The 20500-nt window shown below is 58.7% G+C and overlaps 1 protein-coding gene across 2 annotated transcripts in view; it reads left to right on the top strand.

Annotated features, from left to right (window-relative positions):
• Nucleotides 1-20500, top strand: part of PHF21B (PHD finger protein 21B) — a 52047-nt gene that overhangs the window by 29451 nt on the left and 2096 nt on the right. The window contains exons 3-12 of one of the 2 annotated variants that reach the window (XM_036297974.1): nucleotides 1517-1609; nucleotides 2004-2354; nucleotides 4815-4952; nucleotides 12853-12904; nucleotides 13449-13525; nucleotides 14964-15018; nucleotides 16308-16330; nucleotides 17950-18108; nucleotides 18600-18675; nucleotides 18926-19029. In XM_036297974.1, the coding sequence (XP_036153867.1) occupies nucleotides 1517-1609; nucleotides 2004-2354; nucleotides 4815-4952; nucleotides 12853-12904; nucleotides 13449-13525; nucleotides 14964-15018; nucleotides 16308-16330; nucleotides 17950-18108; nucleotides 18600-18675; nucleotides 18926-19029 (1128 nt within the window). Of the gene's footprint in view, nucleotides 1-1148; nucleotides 1610-2003; nucleotides 2355-4814; nucleotides 4953-12852; nucleotides 12905-13448; nucleotides 13526-14963; nucleotides 15019-16307; nucleotides 16331-17949; nucleotides 18109-18599; nucleotides 18676-18925; nucleotides 19030-20500 lie in introns of those variants that run through there. The other variant, XM_036297973.1, reaches the window with a different exon arrangement.

Genomic DNA, 20500 nt, shown 5'->3' with positions numbered 1-20500 from the left:
CCCCCCCGCTGCCGGGCACCCCTCCCACTGCTGGGCACCCCTCCTGCTGCCGGGCGCCTGTTGCCCACGCGGTGGCTGGTGCAGAGCGAGGGCCACGCGCAGCCCAGTGTGTCCCCGCCGCGAGCAGTCAGCGCGCACCTGTCCCCTCGGCCTCCCACCGGCCTGGGTGTCTGAGGGCTCCCCGGCCGCCCCGGGGACTCCGCTGATGCAGGAAGATCTGAAGTTATCTTTGACATTTATGGCCCATTTTTCCCTAGTAAAATGCTGAGGGCTGTACATGTAGTCGTAAGGAGCTCATTCATGTTGACGAAAGGGCGGCCATAAACTCCCGGAGCTCGAGGAATGGCCTCCGGGTGGTGTCCGGCCGGCCGGCTCACGTCCTCTCCGCGTGTGGAGGCCGTGGCCCCGCAGGAGGATGCACAGGGTGGGGGTGACGGCCCTCGGAGGAAGCCCATCATTCCGAAGGAGGCGGGGTGGGAGCTGCTCAGCAGCCTCGTTTTTAGCAAATTCCTCTGGAAAGACCCCATCTCCCATGCGCCTCCCGCTGCCCGGGCACCAGGGGCACCCACACCCTGTAGGGTGCGCCTTAAAGCGTCGGCACCCCGCGCCCCAGCAGCCGTGTACGCGCCAGCGTGGGCCGGATTGGGGCCGGGCAGTACCATGTGTAGTTCATGGCGTTGGCAGGGGACGGTGCCCGTTCTGTGAACAGCCCACAGGCCGGTGCGGGAGGGCGGTTTCCTTGTTGGTGACCGAGTGCTGAGAACGAGGTCAAAGCACGGCCCCCATTTCCCCACGACCGCGGGCCCCGCCCTCGCGGCCTCTGTCCAGCCGCCCTGCGACCCTCCTCCCTCCCCGGCCGCACTCTCAGGCGCGGACAGAAGCGCTGGTGTCCAGGCACCGACCAGGATGAAGGCTTAGAAGCACAGCCTCTAGAGCAGCGGTTCTCCACCTTCCTCACGCCGCGACCCTGTAATACAGCTCCTCATGTTGTGGTGACCCCCAATTTCATTGTCACAAATTGAACATAATTAAAGCATAGTGACTAATCTCAAAAACAATCTGTAATTATATATGTGTTTTCCGATGGTCTTAGGCGACCCCTGTGAAAGGGTCGTTTGACCCCAAAGGGGTTGGGACCCACAGGTTGAGAACCGCTGCCCTAGAGGCTGCGGGACACACGGACACAGAGGGAACGGAAGACACAGAGACGGGGGCTTACGTGGCATTTCCTCCTCACGGGGCTGCGGGGCGGAAGGCCAAGGTCAAGGTGCTGGCTGATGGGGTCCCTGCTGAAGACCCTCTTCCTGGTGACAGAGGGAGGCTGACTTGGTCCGCTCGCGCTGCTGTAACGGAGTCCCACAGACGGGGGTGGGGGCCCATAAGCCACAGAATGTACCTGCAGCTCAGTCCTGGCGGCCGGAAGGCTGCGGTCAGGTGCCAGCAGGGCGGGTGCGGGTCCTCGCGGGTGCGGGCGTGCGTCTCGGCCTGCCCGCCTCAGCGGCGCCCTGTCTTCCAGGCTCTGGGATCCACCCCTGCCGTGCCGGTCACGGGTCCGCAGGTCAGCTCCTTGCAGAGGCTGGCCGGGCAAGGAGTGGCAGTGCCGCCCCAGGTAAGCCGCCCGGGGCGGGCCGGCGTCTGTCCGTCCGTCCCGTGGTCTCCGCCCAGCCCCTCGGCACGGAGGCTCTGGTGGGCACGGAGCTGGCGGAGCCCCTTCCCTCGCCCGCCTCCTCCCGTCCTGCGGAGGCATTCGGGCCGGCACCCGTCGTTGCCAGTGAGGAACTGGGAAATCAACTTAGTGGGCGATGACCAGGAATTTAAAAAACGGACTAGACCAGGCTGGCCTCGAACCGGGCAGAAGGCATTAGCCGCCTCACAGCATCGCTCTTGATGACTCATTTCTGGACTGGGCCATGCAGGGACGGGGGTTTTTAAATGGGGGGCGGGGGGGAGAATGGTTAAAAGAGTTGATCATCCACCTGTCTGTCCGTCTCCCCTCCCCCCAGGTTAGGCCAAAGACTCTGATTCCAGACAGCCTCCCCGTCACCCCCGGCCGGGACCGGCCACCCAAACAGCCCCCAACATTCCAGAAGGCCACCGTGGTCAGTATCAAGAACCCCAGCCCAGCCCTCCCCACCGCCAACAACACCGTGAGCCATGTGCCAGCGCCCGGCAGCCAGCCCCAGGCCCTCGCGGAGCCGGCCGCCATCACGTCCTCTCTGAGCAGTGCCGGGGTGGCCTACGCCATCATCTCCACGGCCCCCAGCAATGCCGCCGCCATCGCCCCCAGCGCCACCGTGTCCGTGGTCAGGGACAGCATCAAAGTCCAGCCCCTCCTCATCAGTACCGACAACAAGGTGAGGCTGTGCCCGCGGGCAGGCTCAGGGGGCCGCACACACAGCAGGCACCTGCCCAAGAGGCGCCAAGTGAACGAGGCCCCGAGGCCGGGCAGAATGAGACTGGAGGGCAGGATGGCCAAGTGGTCGAATGGATAAATGGGGTGGAAATGAGTGATCGGCGGGTGGATCCACGCATGAATGAATGAGGGCACAAGTAAATGGGTATGTGATTGGAAGAATATATGGCTGAGCGAAATGCCAGCAAAACAAGAATGACTGGTCAGTGCGTTAATTACTTCATTCATTGGGGTAAGTGACTCGTAAGATGTGGGCAGAAGGGATGACAGCAAGGGAGCCCCCTACTGAGGACGGCTCTGCTGGTGGAGTTAGGCAGCCAAGGACTCTTTTGGACCCCAGGTGTCTGAATGGAAAAATCTCAGATTTAAAACAAACTAAGATCGTCTCCCTGTTCCCTCCAAGCTCCTTCTGACTGTGCTTTCGAGGCCTTTGGGGCTACTTAGAGCGTCATTTCCTTTCTTTGGCCTCTTTTCCTGTTCCGGGTTTGGGGTCCATCAGGCTGCCCCCCTCGTTTGCGGCCGGTGTCACTTCCACTTCCCGGTCTGAAGGTTGGCACTCCCCTTCCATGTCACTGCATGCAGCCTATTTCCGGGGCCCTCGCACCCCGGGACCGTGTCCCCAGGGACTCTAAAAGCCTAAGGCAGTGGTTCTCAACCTTCTGGCCCTTTAAATACAGTTCCTCATGTGGTGACCCAACCATAACATTATTTTCGTTGCTACTTCATAACTGTAATGTTGCTACTGTTATGAATCGTCATGTAAAGATCTGATATGCAGATGATCTTAGGTGACCCCTGTGAAAGGGTCGTTGGACCGCCAAAGGGGTTGCGGCCCACAGGTTGAGAACCGCTGGCCTAAGGAGTTGCTGACGGGCTCTGGGCTGACGCGGTCTGTGAGGAGCTGTGGACCCGGGGCGGCCCGGTCCAGGGCGAGCTGAGCAGCTGCTGTCCCAGCCTCACTGCAGCCTCGCCAGCACCCAGTGCTGTCGCTTCAACACTTTGCATTTAATCGGTGCAAACAGGCACCCGCTGTTGAAAGTTGAGTTATTTGGTTATTATTAAGCTTGGATGTTTTTCCTAGACTTTTCAAGAATGCTGACTCCTGTGTCATTTGAGGATATTCTTTGCCCTTTTTTTCTACGGGGGATCTTTGTGTTTTTCTCCCCGTGAATATAAAAAGGGGCATTATTTTCCATCCAGAGAATTCTGGGACTTTAAACTGATATGAAGAAGAACAAAGAGCCTTCCCTTAAGCCCGTGGTCGGCAAACCACGGCTCGCGAGCCACATGCAGCTCTTTGGCCCCTTGAGTGTGGCTCTTCCACAAAATACCACGTGCGGGCGCACACGTACAGTGCAATTGAAACTTCGTGGCCCATGTGCAGAAGTCGGTATTTTGTGGAAGAGCCACACTGAAGGGGCCAAAGAGCCGCATGTGGCTCGCGAGCCGCGGTTTGCCGAGCCGCAGTTTGCCGACCACTGCCTTAAGCCAATGGAAGAGAAGCCATCTTCTCACAATTCATAGGATAGTTCTCCCGTTCTCAGGGAAAATGCCAGTTCAAATTACTCCTGGCTCGGCCCTGAACTGCTTCCCTGGGACCCAAGAAATGTAACAGTTTTTCCCCAATTTCCTGTCCAAAGACTGAAATGAAATAGCTGAGCCCCAGATGGGAGCGAGGCACCCAGGGAGGCTGGGCTGGGCTGCACAAGGCAATTTCAGACTTTCCAGCTCTGACCCTCCAACAGACCCAGGGGTCAGTCACCCTGAGCCCTGGTGGGGGCTGCTCAGGTGAGTCTCTGTGAGGCCTGGAGCCCACCCCCTCCTCCTCCACAGCCCACCCACCCCTGGGCTCCGCAGTGAGAAAAACAGCATTATTCCCACCCTCCCTCGCCCGCCTCGGCCAAGTGGGAGCACCTCAGACACGGTGGCCTGGGGCCCAAGGGGGAGGAGGGAAGTGGGTGCCAGGCCCTGCAGCCGGGACAGAGCAGGGAAGTGTCCCAGCCCCCTGCTCCCCCTCGGCCTCAGTTTACCTGCATCTGCGTTGGGGATAAAGGAGTTCTCCTGCCCTCGCTGCCGGAGGTCGGCATTCCGTGGTAGCTGAGGGTAGAGGCAGCGTGACCTCCCGAATCCACAGCTGGGACACGGGAGCACAGGACGGAACCCAGGCCCGTTCTCCTGCAGACCATCCTCACGGGGAGGGGCTGTGGAGGCACAGGCCCTGCCACAGCCTGCAAGCTCCGTGCAAGCCGCCTCACCCCGTGATCCTGCCACTGCAGGGCCTGTCACCCAGGCCCCCCCGGACCTCCCAGCTCCCCCTCCCGCTTCCCTCCCTCCCACCCTCACCCCTTCTAACCCCCCCCCCCAGCACCCCTCATCCCCCTCCCTGCGCTGTACCTTCCAGGTCATCATCATTCAGCCTCAAGTGCAGACCCAACCCGAGAGCAAGGCCGAGTCGCGGCCGCCCACGGAGGAGCCGTCTCAGGGAGCTCAGGCCGCCAAGAGGAAGGAAGACCGGCCCCCGAGCCAGGAGAACCCCGAGGTAGGCGCTGTGTCCGCGGACTGCTGTCGGGGTGGGAGGGCCTCACGGAGGCAGCTGACAAGCCCCGGCCGCCCTGTGCAGCGGGGGCTCCGAGTGGGGGCGCTGAGCGCAGGCTGAGTGGCCCGCCCGGGGCTGGAACCTGCTGCCTGCATTTGCACCCCTGCTGCTGGCTCCCGGGTGTGACGGGCGAACCCCTCCGTCCCGCCGGTGAGGTGGGAGGTACGGCTTCTCTCCTGGCCCTGAGTCCACGGTGCGGTGCCTGGGACGCTGCAGGGCACCCACCATCGAGCCCTAAGGCCCTGGCTCCGTCTGGCCCCTCCGTGTTCCCGTCCTTGGACCTTGCTGCCCTCGGGGCAGAAGCACTGGCCCTAAAGCAGCCCCGGCTCGTCTCTCTGCTGTGGCCAATCACGGCTCTTCTCTCTGCTGTGGCCAATCACGGCTCTTCTCTCTGCTGTGGCCAATCACGGCTCTTCTCTCTGCTGTGACCAATCACGGCTCTTCTCTCTGCTGTGACCAATCACGGCTCTTCTCTCTGCTGTGACCAATCATGGCTCTTCTCTCTCTGCTGTGACCAATCACGGCTTTTCTCTCTGCTGTGACCAATCACGGCTCATCTCTATGCTGTGACCAATCACAACTCTCTATGCCTGTGACCAATCACGGCTCTCTCCGCTGTGACCAATTACGACTCTCCTCTCTGCTGTGACCAATCACGGCTCTCTCTGCTGTGACCAATCAAGGCTCTTCTCTCTGCCCGTGACCAATCACGAGTGCCTGAAGGCGGGCAGAACAGGACTCTCGAGTGCCTGGGAAGTCAACCACTGCCCAAGGCTGGTGCGGGAGGTGCTGATGTCTCCTAAAGGTGCCCATAGAACTTTCCAGAAATTCTACATAGCACCCCCCCCCTCCCCCAACCCCTGCGGAAGGAGGAAGGAGGACCGGCTCTCACTGCCCCTCCTAATGCCACCTGCACCGATGGAGGTGGGAGAGGCAGCGGCTTTGGGTCACAGCAGGTGAGGGCCCTTGTGCTGCTGCTGCGTCCTGGGCCTCTCCCACGTGCCTGCCCGCCTGGCCCCCTTTCTGCCCCCGCCCAGCTCCCATTTATCGCACGTTGCCTTCAGACACGGTCTCCGCCAGGCAGCGTCCCCTGACCACCCCGCCCAGCGGGGAGAAGAGGTCCTGGGGCTCCCACAGCGCCTTAGGATTCTTGTTACCAATGTCTTTATTGCGAGAAGTCATCTCAGTGCGATCAGTTATTCGGGAGCATGACTCACGCCAGGCTCTGCTGACGGTGGGGGCCCAGTCAAGGGCGGACGTGTCCTGGCCCCAGGGACACTCACCTGCCGGCCGACAGGCACGGCCTTGGGACTGGGGTTAACAGACGCCGGGCGTCACCGGAGAGTGACCCGTTCAGACTCTGAGGTGCAGAGAGAGGGCCGGCTTCCACCGGGGAGGACCCGAGGGGCGTGACCAGCGGGGCCCGGGGAACGGGCAGGGTCTCTACAGAGGGGCGGGAGGCAAGAGGGAGGGCGAGCAGGGAGAGGGTGCTGCCTGGGCAACCGCATGGAGGTGGGAGGGCTCCGCAGGCCCGCGGGAGTCAGCCGGTGTGTGCCCCCTGCACGGATGGTTCCGCAGCTCGGCTCAGTGGACCAGAGCCCCACCCTGGAGCCCTGACGCCGGCTGCCGCGGTGGAACTTCATTCCTGGGTACTAGGGAGCCATGGCATAGCTTTGAGCAGGAGAGGGACGTGATCGTTGTCCTGCGTGTCCACAAAGCCTGCGGGGATTCATCCGGGCCGACCTGGAACCAAGGCTCCTCGGTGGCCCCAGGCCCAATTTTATCTTGACAGACAGGCATTTCGGTTCCATGGCAACGGGCAAGCACTCCCAGCACCTGCTGCACCGTGAGCTCTGGGTCTGGCTCGGAGCCAGGCTCCCACGAGCACCCCTCTGTCCCCCGTGGGTCTTGCACACTCTTAACCTTCGGGAGGGCTTTCTGGGTGGATTCTTTGTTCTCTCAAAGTTATCTTAGTCGGTTATTGCGCATTTATACAATTAGTATAATTACATCTAACTACATAATTATCATAAATACATGTAATGGCTTCAATAGAACTTGCAATTACAGTGGGTCTCGGCATAAAAATCCTGTCAAGGTTTCTTTTTAAAGAGGGCTCGGAGCAGCCGTGGCGCCTTCAAACCTGTGCACGCGCAGTCCCGGTTAAGTGCACGAGGCCACCTGTTGTCCTGGCCTCCGGCGTCATCTGGCCACCCTCGGACCACCGCGTGCCCTGCACAGAGCCAGCCAGAGCAGGGCCAGCTGGGGAGGCTCTGACTGCATCCCCAGCCCGGCTGCCTCTGGGCCACGCCTGTGCGCTCAGATGCTGCCCCCTCCGTACCAGCCCTGCTGCCAAGGCCCCAGTCTGCCCGTCTCTCCCCGGCTGGGTCTCCCTGCCCCTAGATGGGCTCCTCCCTGTCCATTCACTCTGCAGCTAGAGGGCCTCTCAGAAATAAGGAAGTCACGCCCTTCTTGGAATTCATCCACGTACATGCCATCAGGATTCCTCTTGGGTGTCCCCATCCGCAGACCCACAGCAACAACAGATAAAACCTAGGTGGGGACAAAGGCGTGGCTGTATCCAGACTCCAGTTGGAGCAGGACGCCTGGGCTCCAGGCTCAGAGGGGACCAGGAGGGGGGCAGCTCACGTGAGACCGTGAGTCCCCAAAGTTCTTCGGGCGAGAGAGGGATAGAACCAGGCTACCCTGCTTGTACGGGAGCCAGTCTGAGCCTGGGTCACAGCTGCACGGGGGGTGGCAGTGGGGGGGGGGCGTGGCGGGGGGGAGGCCCAGACAATTACAAACTGGGAAGGGAAGGTTAAGCAGGAGGGAGAAAAAGTGAAAAATAAAGCTAACAGAAAAAAAGGACGTGTGCCCCAAATGAGTCTGTAGACGGAATTCTAAAACACAGGAAGAGCTCTCATGCTGGGAATGACAATAAATCAACACTTGGAACAAGATTGGGCGAATACGAACATTATTTGAAAACCTGGTAATGAAAACATGGTGATTAGAGGAAATAAAAAGAACCAGACACGAAGAGAAAAAGAAAAACACACAACAACATAAAGGAAAAAACAAATGAAAAGAAGCAGGCAGGATGGCGGTAGTGCCGCTTGGGGTTGTCCCTGCAGGTGCAGCACAGACACAAAGTTAAAAACACACTCACTGCAGGTGCAGGTAGAAGCAGGAAAGAGCCAGGAGGAGGGGGAACGAGAGCTTCGGTCGCATGGGAGAAGGGCTGGGGGCGGGAAGAAGCAATAATTGAAGAGCGAAGCTAAACATTTTCTAGGATTGAGGAGCATCCATGTGAGTTCTTAGATCAAAAGTCATCTCTGTCTCTCAGGCCGGATGAATAAGAGTAAATCTAGAGGCTAGACATCTGTGTCCAAGAATAGAAAGGAGAGATCGTGAAAACTACTAGGGCAGCGCCACAGGCCGCCACCAAGGAACGGCGGGCACGCTGGGGGCTGCCAGGAGCCGGCAGAGTAGCGCCCGCAGACTGCTGAGAGGAAGGAACTGCCAACTTGGTTTCACACCGGCTGAACCCATTCTTCAAGGGCCAGGGCAAAACACACATCGTTAGACATAGAAAGACTAAGAGGCCTGCCACCCACAACCACCAGTGAGAACTGTGCTGTAGTGAGAAGACGGGGGCCAGCACGTGGGTGTGAGGGCCACCACGAGCACCACGGTCGTTTCGTGGCAGGTAACACCTTTAAGCACAGACTGCAAAAAAATACCCACTTTTTTGTTTTTAATATTGATTTCAGAAAGGAAGGGAGAGGGAGAGAGAAACATCAGTGATGAGAGAGAATCATTGATTGGCTGCTTCCTGCACGCCCCCCATTGGGAATCAAGCTCGCAACCCGGGCTTATGCCTTTGACTGGAATCAAACCCAGGACCCTTCAGTCCACAGGTTGATTATCCACGGAGTCAAACCGGCCAGGGCCCCAGTTTTTTTTTTCAAAACAGGTAAAAGGAAAATTCTAGGCGGCAATAAGAAGTTGGTCAGTGATGTTTTAGAGGAAGTTAGAACATGCTAAGGTTAGCGTGTTGGGAAAGATAGAAATATTAACCTTCCAAAAAAAAGAGAGAAATATTGATTTTAGACTTCATTAGGAAAAGGTATAGCTAAGAACATATACTTCAAACATCTACACTAATTGCCAAAAGTAATAAAATGCCACCTATCACTTCTAAGTCAGCAGAGGAGAAGGAGGTGAATGTGGGAGCTTTCCCCCCAGGAGACAGGAAAGGATGTGAAAAGGAAGGGTGACAAACTGAAAAGACAAACTCATCGCCGCCAAGAAGGAAACTGCAAAGCTGGAACCTGAGGACTGAGGGGAGAGGAGGCCAAATGGCCAAAGGACTGGAGACAGTGCAACCTGAGCTGGAATTATTTAGGAAAAATAATAAAAACTATCACAGAAATAAATACGTAAATGGATGAGCAGAGGGTACCATCGACGGCAGGAGACACAGCGAGGGACAACACGGGCAGAAGGGAGGAAATTATACAAATGAAACAGGAAGAATGAGTTTTTGAACATTAGAAAGTGGTACCTACAGAAGACAAGCAAAGAAGGTACAACAACAGGTAGATAATTGGAGAATTGGAGAATGGGAGGTGTCCACCAGGATGGTGGAGCAGGATACAGTCAAACCCCAACAGTCCCCCGCGGTGCTGTGAATTAGAATATAACACGTAGGCAGGTGGCTCCTGCGAGCTGCCTGTTACCTGTCCTCTTTTTTTTTTATTATTATTTAAATATATTTTATTGATTTTCCACAGAGAGGAAGGGAGAGAGATAGAGAGCCAGAAACATCGATGAGAGAGAAACATCGATCAGCTGCCTCCTGCACATCTCCTACTGGGGATGTGCCCGCAACCCAGGTACATGCCCTTGACCGGAATCGAACCCAGGACCCTTCAGTCCGCAGGCCGACGCTCTATCCACTGAGCCAAACCGGTTTCGGCCTGTTACCTGTCCTCAGATGAGCACGGAAGTTATCTCCTGTGGGAGGCAGGGGAGGCTGAGTGTGGAAGCAGGAGCATGGGCCCCGAGGCCTGGTATTCGCCCAGCACAGACTTCCCAGATCCGGCCAGTGAAGCGGTGCTGGTCCTGGGGGCTCCCAGAGGCCCTGCCACTGTCCAGTCAGCCGCAGGGCCCGGAAGTGATATGGAAACCAGGGGGCACTGCCCTGCAGCCTGGACCCAGTTCCCCTGCAGCAGCCCTGTGGCCCCTTCGTCATGTCATTAGTCTGGCATTAACCCGGGTGCACCTCTTACAGGACTGGGATGCGGGGACCCACTGTTCTTGGTGTGGGGATGCTTCCGTGATTTTGAAGTATAATCCACAAACGTTTATGAAATCATTTGGTTTGCACATTGAATGACCACGCTGGGCACAAGGGGAAATGGTCAGTCGGCGTGGAGACGGCCCAGGAAAGGCACTGACCTTCAGCGGAAGGGAAAGGGTCCTGATCCAGTGACTTCAGAGGGAAACGGCCAGGCTGGCCCTGACCTGTCCACGCAGCACAGCCGAGCGCCACGGGAAGGTCCTGAGGGCAGAGCCCAGGACTGTCCACCCAGCCAGGCTGGCCCTGACCTGTCCACGCAGCACAGCCGAGCGCCACGGGAAGGTCCTGAGGGCAGAGCCCAGGACTGTCCGCCCAGCCGGGCTGGCCTTCAAGCGGAGAGGCTACAAAAATTTTTTAAAAATATATATTTTTATTGATTTCAGAGAGGAAGGGAGAGGAGGGAGAGAAAGGTAGAAGCATCAATGATGAGAGAGGGAGTGAGCCCACAATTTGGGCATATGCCCTGACCAGGAATCGAACCATGACCTCCTGGTTCATAGGTCGACGTTCAACCACTGAGCCACACAGGCTGGGCTACAAAAACGTTTGTGGGTTTTTACAAAATTTTTATTGATTGATTTTAGTAAGGGAGGAAGGGGGAGAGAGAGGGAGAAACATTGATTTTTGTCATTCCACTTATTTATGCATTCATTAGTTGGTTCTTGTGTGTGCTCTGACCGGGAATTGAACCTGCAACCTTCGTGTATCAGGACGATGCTCTTATCAGCTGAGCTACCCGGCCAGGGCTGCAAAAACGTTTCAAATCTGCCAAGAACTTGGGAGATGGGCTCCCATGAGCCCTTCAGGAGAAACTACTACAGACTCAACCTCAGTTGATCCCGAGCAGCCGGGGCCACTTTGGCACCAACACTGAGGCGGCACCTTTAATAACTGCAGAGTAAAGCCGAAACGGGCTAAGGATGTCGGCGGTTTAAATGTTGCCTGCTCCAGTGATGGGCCAAGGCTCAGCTGAGTCCAGTTGAGAGGAGGAGGGAGAGAAGGTGGGAGGTGGAATCAACGGTGAGATGGTCTTGTCTGTTGTAGTTGGGACTTAAAGTGAATCAGAGAATATCATTGACAGCTGGCGTTGAGAAGGCTTTTTAACAGCAGAGAAGTAAAAATTAGAGAGGATGAACAGTCACTGTTTGAAATGAGGTAGAAAACCCAAGAGAATGGATGAAAACTCCCACAGACACTAAGAGAATGCAGCGTGGCGGCGGGTGTAATATTAATGTACGAAACTTTATGGACAGTCCCTTTTACAATAGCAACAAGAAGATTAAATGCCTCGGAATAATCATAATAAAATATCCAACACCCACTTGAAAGTTTAAAAACCCCGAAGACAAAAAGAATAGAGGCGCACCGTGGTTTGGGTAGGAAATGTTAGTATTATGTAAAGTTATCGTTGTGCCCTAAGTTCACTTATAATTTGGACATCATCCCAGTAAATATGCCCATTGATTCCCTTATTCTCAGAGAAATTCCAGGTGGATCCGAAACCTAAATGTAAAATGTGAACTATAGGTACTGAAATAAAACACAGCCGACTTGCTTTATAACCTCAATCTCTAGCCAAGATTCAAAAATCCAAACACCGCAAAGGGGAATATTCACAAATCCCACCACATACAATTCTTTAAAAGTCTGCATGGCGCCCAGAGCCCAGGAATGGCCAGCTCCGGGGCGGGGGCTGTGCATGGTGACCTCCCACAGAGGCGGGCGGCCTCGCAGGTCGGCTCAGTGGAGAGTGTCGGCCTGCAGATTGAAGGGTCTCGGGGTTCCGTTCCTGTTAAGGGCACATACCTCGGTTGCAGGCTCGATCCCGGCCTAGTTGGGGTGGTCGGGGTGCATGCCCGAGGCAACTAATCGATGTGTCTCTCTCACATCGATATTTCTCTGTGTCTTTCCTCCTCTCCACTCTCTCTAAAAATCAATGGAAAAATGTTCTCAGGTGAGGGTTAGCCAGAAAAAAAAGGGGCGGGGGATGGGGTGAAGGGAAGGTCCCGGTGGGAACCCTGCCAGGCGCACTTCAGCCAGGTGCCCAGTCGGCATCACTGGCCAGTGGACAGCACGTCCCCGACAGGATGTAATGAGAAGGCATTTCCTCTGTGTCTTCTTCCCCAGCCCACGACCCCGCTGTAACCCTGAGAACCTCATCGGGCAAATCCCAGTGGAGGGGCCGCCTGCAGAGTCCCTGCCCTCCTCACAACCATCAAGGCCATAGAAACGAGGGCTGCTGAGAAGCTCACAGCCCAGAGCAGCTGAGGAGGCGTGAGGACTAAATGTCACGTGGGTCTGGGGTGGGGTCCCAGGCAGAGAAAGTCCATTAGGTTAAAGCTAAGGAGACACACAGCGAGGAGCCAGGGCATACGGGTCTGAGCAGTGCCTGTAGAATGAGTGAATGATGAATGGATGGATGAATGAATGAATGGACGAATGATGAAATGAGGTAACACTTCTGTTTCCTAACCTCAGAAAATCGCCTTCATGGTGGCGCTGGGCCTGGTTACCACGGAGCACCTGGAAGGTAAGGTTCCACAGCAGGACGGGCTGGAACTGGCCCTCATGACAGGTGGGGCGGGTGGTCTGCTGGAATCAGCCCGGAGCAGTGGGACTCAGTCCCCCTGGTCAGAGGGCAGTGCCCAAGGGTGAACCAGCTTCTGGGAGGCCCGCCCCAGTGCCAGCCATGGCGGCCAGCCCAGGCCTCTTGGAAGACTCCGTGCCTGGGGCTTCGGGGGGCGAGGCCACCTGAGCTACAGCCTGCCCCCGGGAGCCCTTTGCCTCAGCCAGGCCAGCATCTGCCCAGAGGCACCCGGCGTGCAGGGTTCTAAGAGAGACAGCCCCAGGCTGGGTGACGGCCCATGGGGCCCTGAGCCGAGTGGGTGTCTGGACACCTGCCACCTCCCTGCCAACCGTCCCCTCCAGCCTGAGCCCAGTGGGCGTGTCCTGCCTGGGGGTTGGGGGGGCGATGCCTGGAGACCCCAGCCTGCTCCGGGCATCGGTGCTGTGCAGACAGGCTGTGTGACAGCTCCTGGGCGGGAAGGATGGTGACCATGGCGTCTGCCTTGCAGAAATCCAGAGCAAACGCCAGGAGCGGAAGCGGAGAAGCACCGCCAACCCCGCCTACAGCGGCCTCCTGGAGACTGAGGTGAGGCCGCCTTCCGCAGGGAGGGAGGCTGCGGCTGGCCCCCCTCACCCGCCCTCCCGGTCAATCATCCTGCTTCACCCCGGAGCCCAGGGTCCATTGAGAGAGGAGGCTGGAGACGGACATGTCGGCTGAGCTGTCACACGCGCTCCCTGGGTGCGGGTCGCAGGGCACGGGCAGTGGGGCACCTGGGAGTGACCCCCTCGCTGGAAGCAGTGTTTCTAAGGCCCCAGAGTCCAAAGCTGAGGCAGAGGCGTGTCCCGAGGCCGGCAGGGCTCCGGGGGCCTGGAGGGGTCGGGAAAGTGGCCTGCACTTCCCCGGGTTGTCCCAGGTCCACAGCCCGTGCATGGAGCTCGGTGGGGAGGGAGGCAGCCCTGTCCCTGAGGCGGGTCCCCGAGCACCGTGGCCCGTTTGTAGGCGTGTCACCGGAGTGGCGGGTTCTCTGGTTGATGAGGCCCGTCCCTTGCTGTTCGTGGACGAAACCTTCTCTCTCTGACCTGCAAAGCCAGGCCCTGGTCTCCAAAGCCTGTGGCCGGGGCCAGAGGCGACCTGTGAGCATGTCAGGGACCAACGTGAAGCCGGTGCCCTTGAGCCCTGGACACATACGTAGGGTCAAGGGCAGCCCCTCCATGGGCTCCTCCCAAGGCCGGACCTCAGCCCAAGAGACGGGTTTAAGCCAAACAAGACTCTAGAGCAGGGGTGGGCAAACATTTTGACTCGAGGGCCACAATGGGTTCTTAACCTGGACCGGAGGGCCGGAACAAAAGCATGGATGGAGTGTTTGTGTGAACTAATATAAATTCAAAGTAAACGTCATTACATAAAAGGGTACGGTCTTTTTTTTTTTTTAGTTTTATTCATTTCAAACGGGCCATAGTTTGCCCACGGCTGCCCTAGAACAATCCTTCTGTGCGATCACAGCCAGAGCCCCCTCCAACCACCAAGGCCGAGACCGCGTGGCCTGGGGTGGGAGAGCCCCCTCTGGGAGCTTCCGTCTGAGGCTGCGGCGCCCGAGGCCGCCAGGATGCAGAGGCCCTTGTCTGGCGCCAGGGCTCCCAGGCCACAGGCGGAAGTGGGGGTTGGGAGCTAACCCGTAGCACCCCTTGTTTCCCCGGACCCTAGAGCAGCCAAGAGGAAAGACGGGCAGATGGGGCACCACAGTCTGCTCTGTTACTGATTTGCCCCGTGTGGTCCTCACGTCCTTCCTAGTGGGATAGATGTCCCCACAGGGAGCCGGGACCACTCCACCCTGGTGAGGGACAGGCCCCCGCCCACCTCCTCTGCCCGGCCCTGCGTCCCCGGGCCTGTCCCCGTGTCTGCCTCCCCGGGTGTCCGGCGGGGCCCAGAGCCTGGGTGGGGGCTGTTGGTGAGCCCTGGGCAGGGATTGCAGCCTGAGGAGGGCTCCCCGACGGTGGTTTTGTCTTGTTTTCTGTGCCTGCAGAGGAAGCGGCTGGCGTCCAGCTACCTGAACAGCCCCCTGTTCCTCACGGCACGAGGTGAGCAGGGCCAGGCCCCGTGGTGCCCATGGCCACTGCGGCAGGACCCGCCCACCACAGAGCTGACCTGGGTCGGGGTGAGGACCCAGTGCCAGGAAGGGCCCTCACTCCCTCCCACCTCCCAGCACCTGCATCTGCAGCCAGTGCTTCCTGGCCTCTGCCCTGTGGCCTTGCCCGGATGCCACCTGCCACCACACAGCCCTGGAGAGAGCCTCTCCTCCCCACCAGGCAGCTGGCCGGGCGCCTCACACACCCTCATGAGCTGCCCTGGGCAGCACGTGGGAACCTGGAGTCCTCGGCCCGGCCCTGCCTCGATGACTCACTGTGTGGTCAGAGCTGTGTGGCCAGGACCAGACCGCCCCCTGGGCCTCGGGATCCTTCCGCACCTCAGGGCACTGGCAGGCTGGGACCTGGCCCGGGCCTTCACCCCAGGATGCATGGGCCCCGCCCCCCTCTGCCAGCCCTGCCCACTGCAGGACCTCGGGGCCAAGAAACCAGCCTCCACGAACATCCACAGTCACAACACCCACCAGGAGGGTGCCCTTCATTCCCAGTTAGAGAACAAGTAGTCCTCGGGCAGGAAACGACCTGCCTCCTCTTGGGACTCTGACCTTTGACACGTCACGCCACCTCCCGGGCCTTGGTTTACTGGTGTGTAAAATGGGCCGTGAGGACAGTGGCACGGGGGTGAGCATGACAGCGCTTTGTACGCTGTGGAGTGTGCACATGAAGCAGGGCCTCCCACTGCTGGTGGCGTCTGCAGCCCGGCTTGGTCATTAGGATGTGTGCTGGGCCTCACTCACTAGAATGAGTGGGCTACGGGCAACAGAGGAGTTCAGAGTGAGTCCCGTAGTCCCACTGGAGCGATGCTTCCCTCCCCCTATGCTCCCGCTGCCCTGCTCCTCGAGAACTCGGGCCACGATGAGCCTGGTCCGTGGAGGGTCCTTGCCGTGACCAGGGCAGAAACCCTTACTCCCATCATGCCCTGGGTGAGAACCTGGCCACACTAGGGCCTGTGATTCTGTGATTCTCCCATCATGCCCTGGGTGAGAACCAGCTGTCACTGGGGCCTGTAACACTCCCATCATGCCCTGGGTGAGAACCAGCTGTCACTGGGGCCTGTAATGCTCCCATCATGCCCTGGGTGAGAACCAGCTGTCACTGGGGCCTGTAACAACCCATCATGCCCTGGGTGAGAACCTGGCCACACCGGGCCTCATGGACTCCAGTCCTGATTGGTGCTCCCCAGATGCCCACTAACATGTTCTCGCCCTTCCTCCCTGTGCCAGCCAATGAGGACCCCTGCTGGAAGGTATGTGTCCCCTTTCTTCATACCCAGGGGGTGGGGCATGCTTCCCATCCAGGTAGCATCACTCCTGGCAAAGGTGAGGGCCAGTGTCCTGCTGCCCTGGGGCGGAGCAGAGGGCCTTTGGGCTCTGCCCTTGGTGCCCAGAGCTTTGCCCCTGTCCATTTCCCAGCCTGCCCGGCAGGGGGCAGCCCGCCGGTTCAAGCTGAAGCTCTCTCTCTGCCCGGTGCTGAGGATGGGAGGACCCAGGAGCCATGAAGGCCTGGGTGCCATTGGGCTCTTCCTGTCTCTGCCTGGCTCACTGTGTGCTCACTGCCCACCCCCGAGGGGTTACACCGGCAGGGTCTTGCCCAGACACCCATCTTTCTGTGATCCTGTGAGTCCCCAGTCCCCCATGCTTACGCACGTCCCTGCCTCCCAGAGCATTGGCTGGCTGTGACCTCATCCAAAGGCCTGGCTCAGAATTTATTCGGTGTTTCTCTGTATGTTTCCGATCTAATTCTAAGAGGCCTCCAGTCCCTACGTGCCTGTAACGATCAAGCCGCCGAGAAGCAATAGGTGATGGTGTAAACTCCGCTCACGCTGTGCCGTTGTCCCAATGAGCCTGCACTGGCGTGATCGGGCCGGTGGGCCTGGCGCGTTTGTCCGCAGCCGCCCCGTGCCCAGCCATGCAGGCGTGGGGACGGCAGGTGCCTCGAGCCCGAGCCCCGCCCCCTCAGAGCCCCCAGTGCGGGAGGGGCCTTGGTTTCGAGGTAGGAGACCCAGATGCTCGTCCTAGTTCCACCCCCAGCTCGCTGTGTGACCTCGGGCAAGCAGCGCACCCTCTCTGGGTCCTTGAACTGAAAGTAGAGGTGAGGGCAGGGTCTGAGGCCTCCTTCAGAGTCAGCCATTGGAGTCGGTGTCCTGGTGGCACGGCTCATCCCTGGTGAGAGCCCTCTGGTCCCTTCCGAGTCTGAGGGTGGGAGATGCTAATGTGGGTAGAGAACAGACATAAGGTGCGGCAGGGGGGGGGGGTTCTCTTGGGTGGGGGAGATCACGCAGATTGTGCAGGTCACGGGGTTTGGTTACGAACACTCCACTCAGAGCGAGCCTAGGCTTGAAAGGTAGTGAGCTCCCGGGCCTGGAGGTGTGTAAGTAGAGACTGAAGGTGACTGCAAGTGACCTTGCTGAGGGAGGGGTAGCTAACCTCCCCTGGGTTCCTACCCGGTGGTGCTGTGTGTGCCTTCTCGCCGAGTCTCCCACCAACCACAGGACGGCTGTGGAGATGGAGGAGCCACAGGGTAGACCTGGTGCTGTAAGAGGACTGTGAGGAGTGACATGCGCACAGCCCCCTCCCCGCCCCCCGACAGGCGCCCCTGGTACAATGCAGACCCGAGGGGGCTGTTAACCAGCCTCGCAGCAGGACCCCCTGCCCCGCCCCCTCACCTGGAGCCCTGTCTCAGGTGGAAGGATCGGGACACTGGGGCCACTCCGTGACCCTGCTAAATGCCACGGGTGCCAGGACCCTGCTGCCCCTCCCGGTCCCGTCCGGCCCCTCCCTCCTCCTGGAACCGCTGAACGTGGCTGGGTCGCGAGCAGGCAGGTGGCAGCGGCTGAGCCGGCGCTCACCTCCGGCCTCCTTCCAGAGCGAGATCGCCCATGATGAGCACTGCGCGGCCTGCCAGAGAGGGGCCGACCTGCAGCCCTGCGGCACCTGCCCGGGCGCCTACCACCTCGGCTGCCTGGACCCGCCCCTCAAGGCCGCGCCCAAGGGCGTGTGGGTGTGCCCCAAGTGCCAGCAGAAGGTATGGGGGTCGGTTCGCCTGAGCAAACCTGTGCTTCCGGGTGGTCCCTGCAGAGGGTGCCGACGCGGAGGCAGGGGGTGTGGGGGGGCTGGTTGTCGAACAGGCCCCTGCATTGTGCTTGCCCAGGGTCACAGCGCTCTGCGGGGCAGTTTCCCACTCCAGCGTGATGGTGGGGCCTCCCTGGGTCCCGGCTTTGTCCCCGCTGCTCTCGGGTCCCGGGACATGGGAACAAGACAAGTGCTCATTGATGTATTCTTTCACCGAAGAATTCAGCCCTGCTTGTGCCAGGCCCTGTTTGAGGCCCTGGTGACAAGCAGATCCTACCCTCGTCCAGCAGCCCCTGGGACCCAGACCCCACACAGGGACGGCCCCATCCTGGGTCCCGGCTGAGGAACCTGCAGCTCAGAGTGCTCGTGCCTCCCCAGGGCCCCATACTCGGGGTGTGGCGGGTCCTCACCTGGCTGCCTGCTCAGGTCCCCTCTGCCCTGCAGGCCTTAAAGAAAGACGGAGCTGTGCCCTGGACCGGGATGCTGGCCATCGTGCGCTCCTACGTCACCCACAAGACAGGTAGGACTCGGGCAAGGGCACCTGCTCCCTTCTCTCCTCCTCCAGGCCCATTGGAGGCTGTTCTGGCCGGAACTCTGAAAAGAGGGCCCTGGATGGGGCCGTGCAGGGCAGTAGCTGGGAGGATGGCCTTCCAGTCCCCGTGCGTCCAGCCAGGGCCACGGGCTCCTGTGGGAGGGTGTGGCCTGTAGGCGTAGACCTCGGAGCCCCACTGCTGACCTGCCCCCTGGGCGCGGCCCGGTCCTCTCTCCAGTCAAAGAAGAGGAGAAGCAAAAGCTGCTGCAGAGAGGCAGCCAGCTGCAGAGCGAGCACCGGCAGCTGGAGGAGCGGGACCGGCGCCTGGCCTCGGCCGTGAAGGTGCGCGGGGCTCGGGGTGTGGGGTGGGGCTGCCCTGGAACCACGTAGATCCAAAGCATCGCTGTCTGGTTACTGAGGCCCCAGAGGAGGGAGACTCGCCAGCGTCACGCAGCGAGTCAGAGGTGACTCACTCGACAGATGGTTATCAAGCAACTGAGCATCGGTGTCTGCTCCTCCTCAGCTCTGAGCCGTCTCAGCCAGTGTCCTGTTGTGCAAAGTGGACATAATGCTCCCCCGCCGCAGGGCGGTGATAGGACAATGGTGATAGATGTGATGGTGATGGTGGTGGTGGTGGTGGTGATGATGGAGATAGTAATGATGATGATGGTGGTGGTGGTGATGGAGATGATGGTGGTGGTGATGGAGATGATGGTGATGGTGATGGAGATAGTAATGATGATGATGGTGATGGTGGTGGTGATGGTGGTGATGGTGATGATGGAGATAGTAATGATGATGGTGATGGTGGTGATGGAGATGATGATAATAATGATGGTGATGGTGGTGGTGGTGATGGTGGTGGTGATGGAGATGGTGGTGATGGTGATGGAGATAGTAATGATGATGGTGATGGTGGTGATGGAGATGATGATAATAATGGTGATGATGCCAAAACCGGTTTGGCTCAGTGGATAGAGCGTCGGCCTGCGGACTGAAGGGTCCCAGGTTCGATTCCGGTCAAGGGCATGTACCTGGGTTGCGGGCATATCCCCAGTAGGAGATGTGCAGGAGGCAGCTAATCGATGTTTCTAACTCTCTATCTCTCTCCCTTCCTCTCTGTAAAAAATCAATAAAATATATTTTAAAAAAAAATGGTGATGATGGTGATGGTGGTGGTGATGATGGTGGTGATGGAGATGATGGTGGTGATGGTGATGATGATGGTGATGGTGGTGATGATGATGATGGTGATAATGATGGTGGTAGTGATGGTGATGGTGATGGTGGTGATGGAGATGATGGTAATGATGGTGATGGTGATGATAGTGATGGAGATGATGGTAATAATGGTGATGGTGATGTTGATGATGGTGATGGTGCTAGAGGTGATAATGATGGTAAAAGCAGTGCCATGTCCTGGTAAACTCTTTAAGTGTAGTATGAAGATACTCTGATTATTCCTATCTTAGAGTTTTGGACACGGTCTCAGGGATTTTAAGCTATTGGCCTAAGCAGCAAATAGCTCCAAGTGGGGATATCAGTCCTTCGTGCATCACCGTGTTGCTAGGATACAAATACAGGCTAGAAAAAGGCAAGCATACCGCCTGCAAGAGACAGAGCAGGGACCTGGCTGGCGTCTGAAGGTTTGTGCGGCTGCGCAGCTGGGCCGGAGCTGGCTCTGAGCTTCTTCCAGGAGCGGCGAGCAGGCGTGTGGGCAGGTGGCGTTGCAGCGTGAGCAGAAGGTTCCCACGCCCCCCGCCCCCCCAAAACACACTATTTGTAACCCTAAGTTTAAAACAAACTGTGTGTC

The sequence above is a fragment of the Myotis myotis genome, unplaced genomic scaffold (genome assembly GCF_014108235.1).
Source record: "Myotis myotis isolate mMyoMyo1 unplaced genomic scaffold, mMyoMyo1.p scaffold_m19_p_3, whole genome shotgun sequence".
In the NCBI taxonomy this organism is placed as follows: Eukaryota; Metazoa; Chordata; class Mammalia; order Chiroptera; family Vespertilionidae; genus Myotis; species Myotis myotis.
This window is presented reverse-complemented; position numbering and strand designations above follow the sequence as displayed.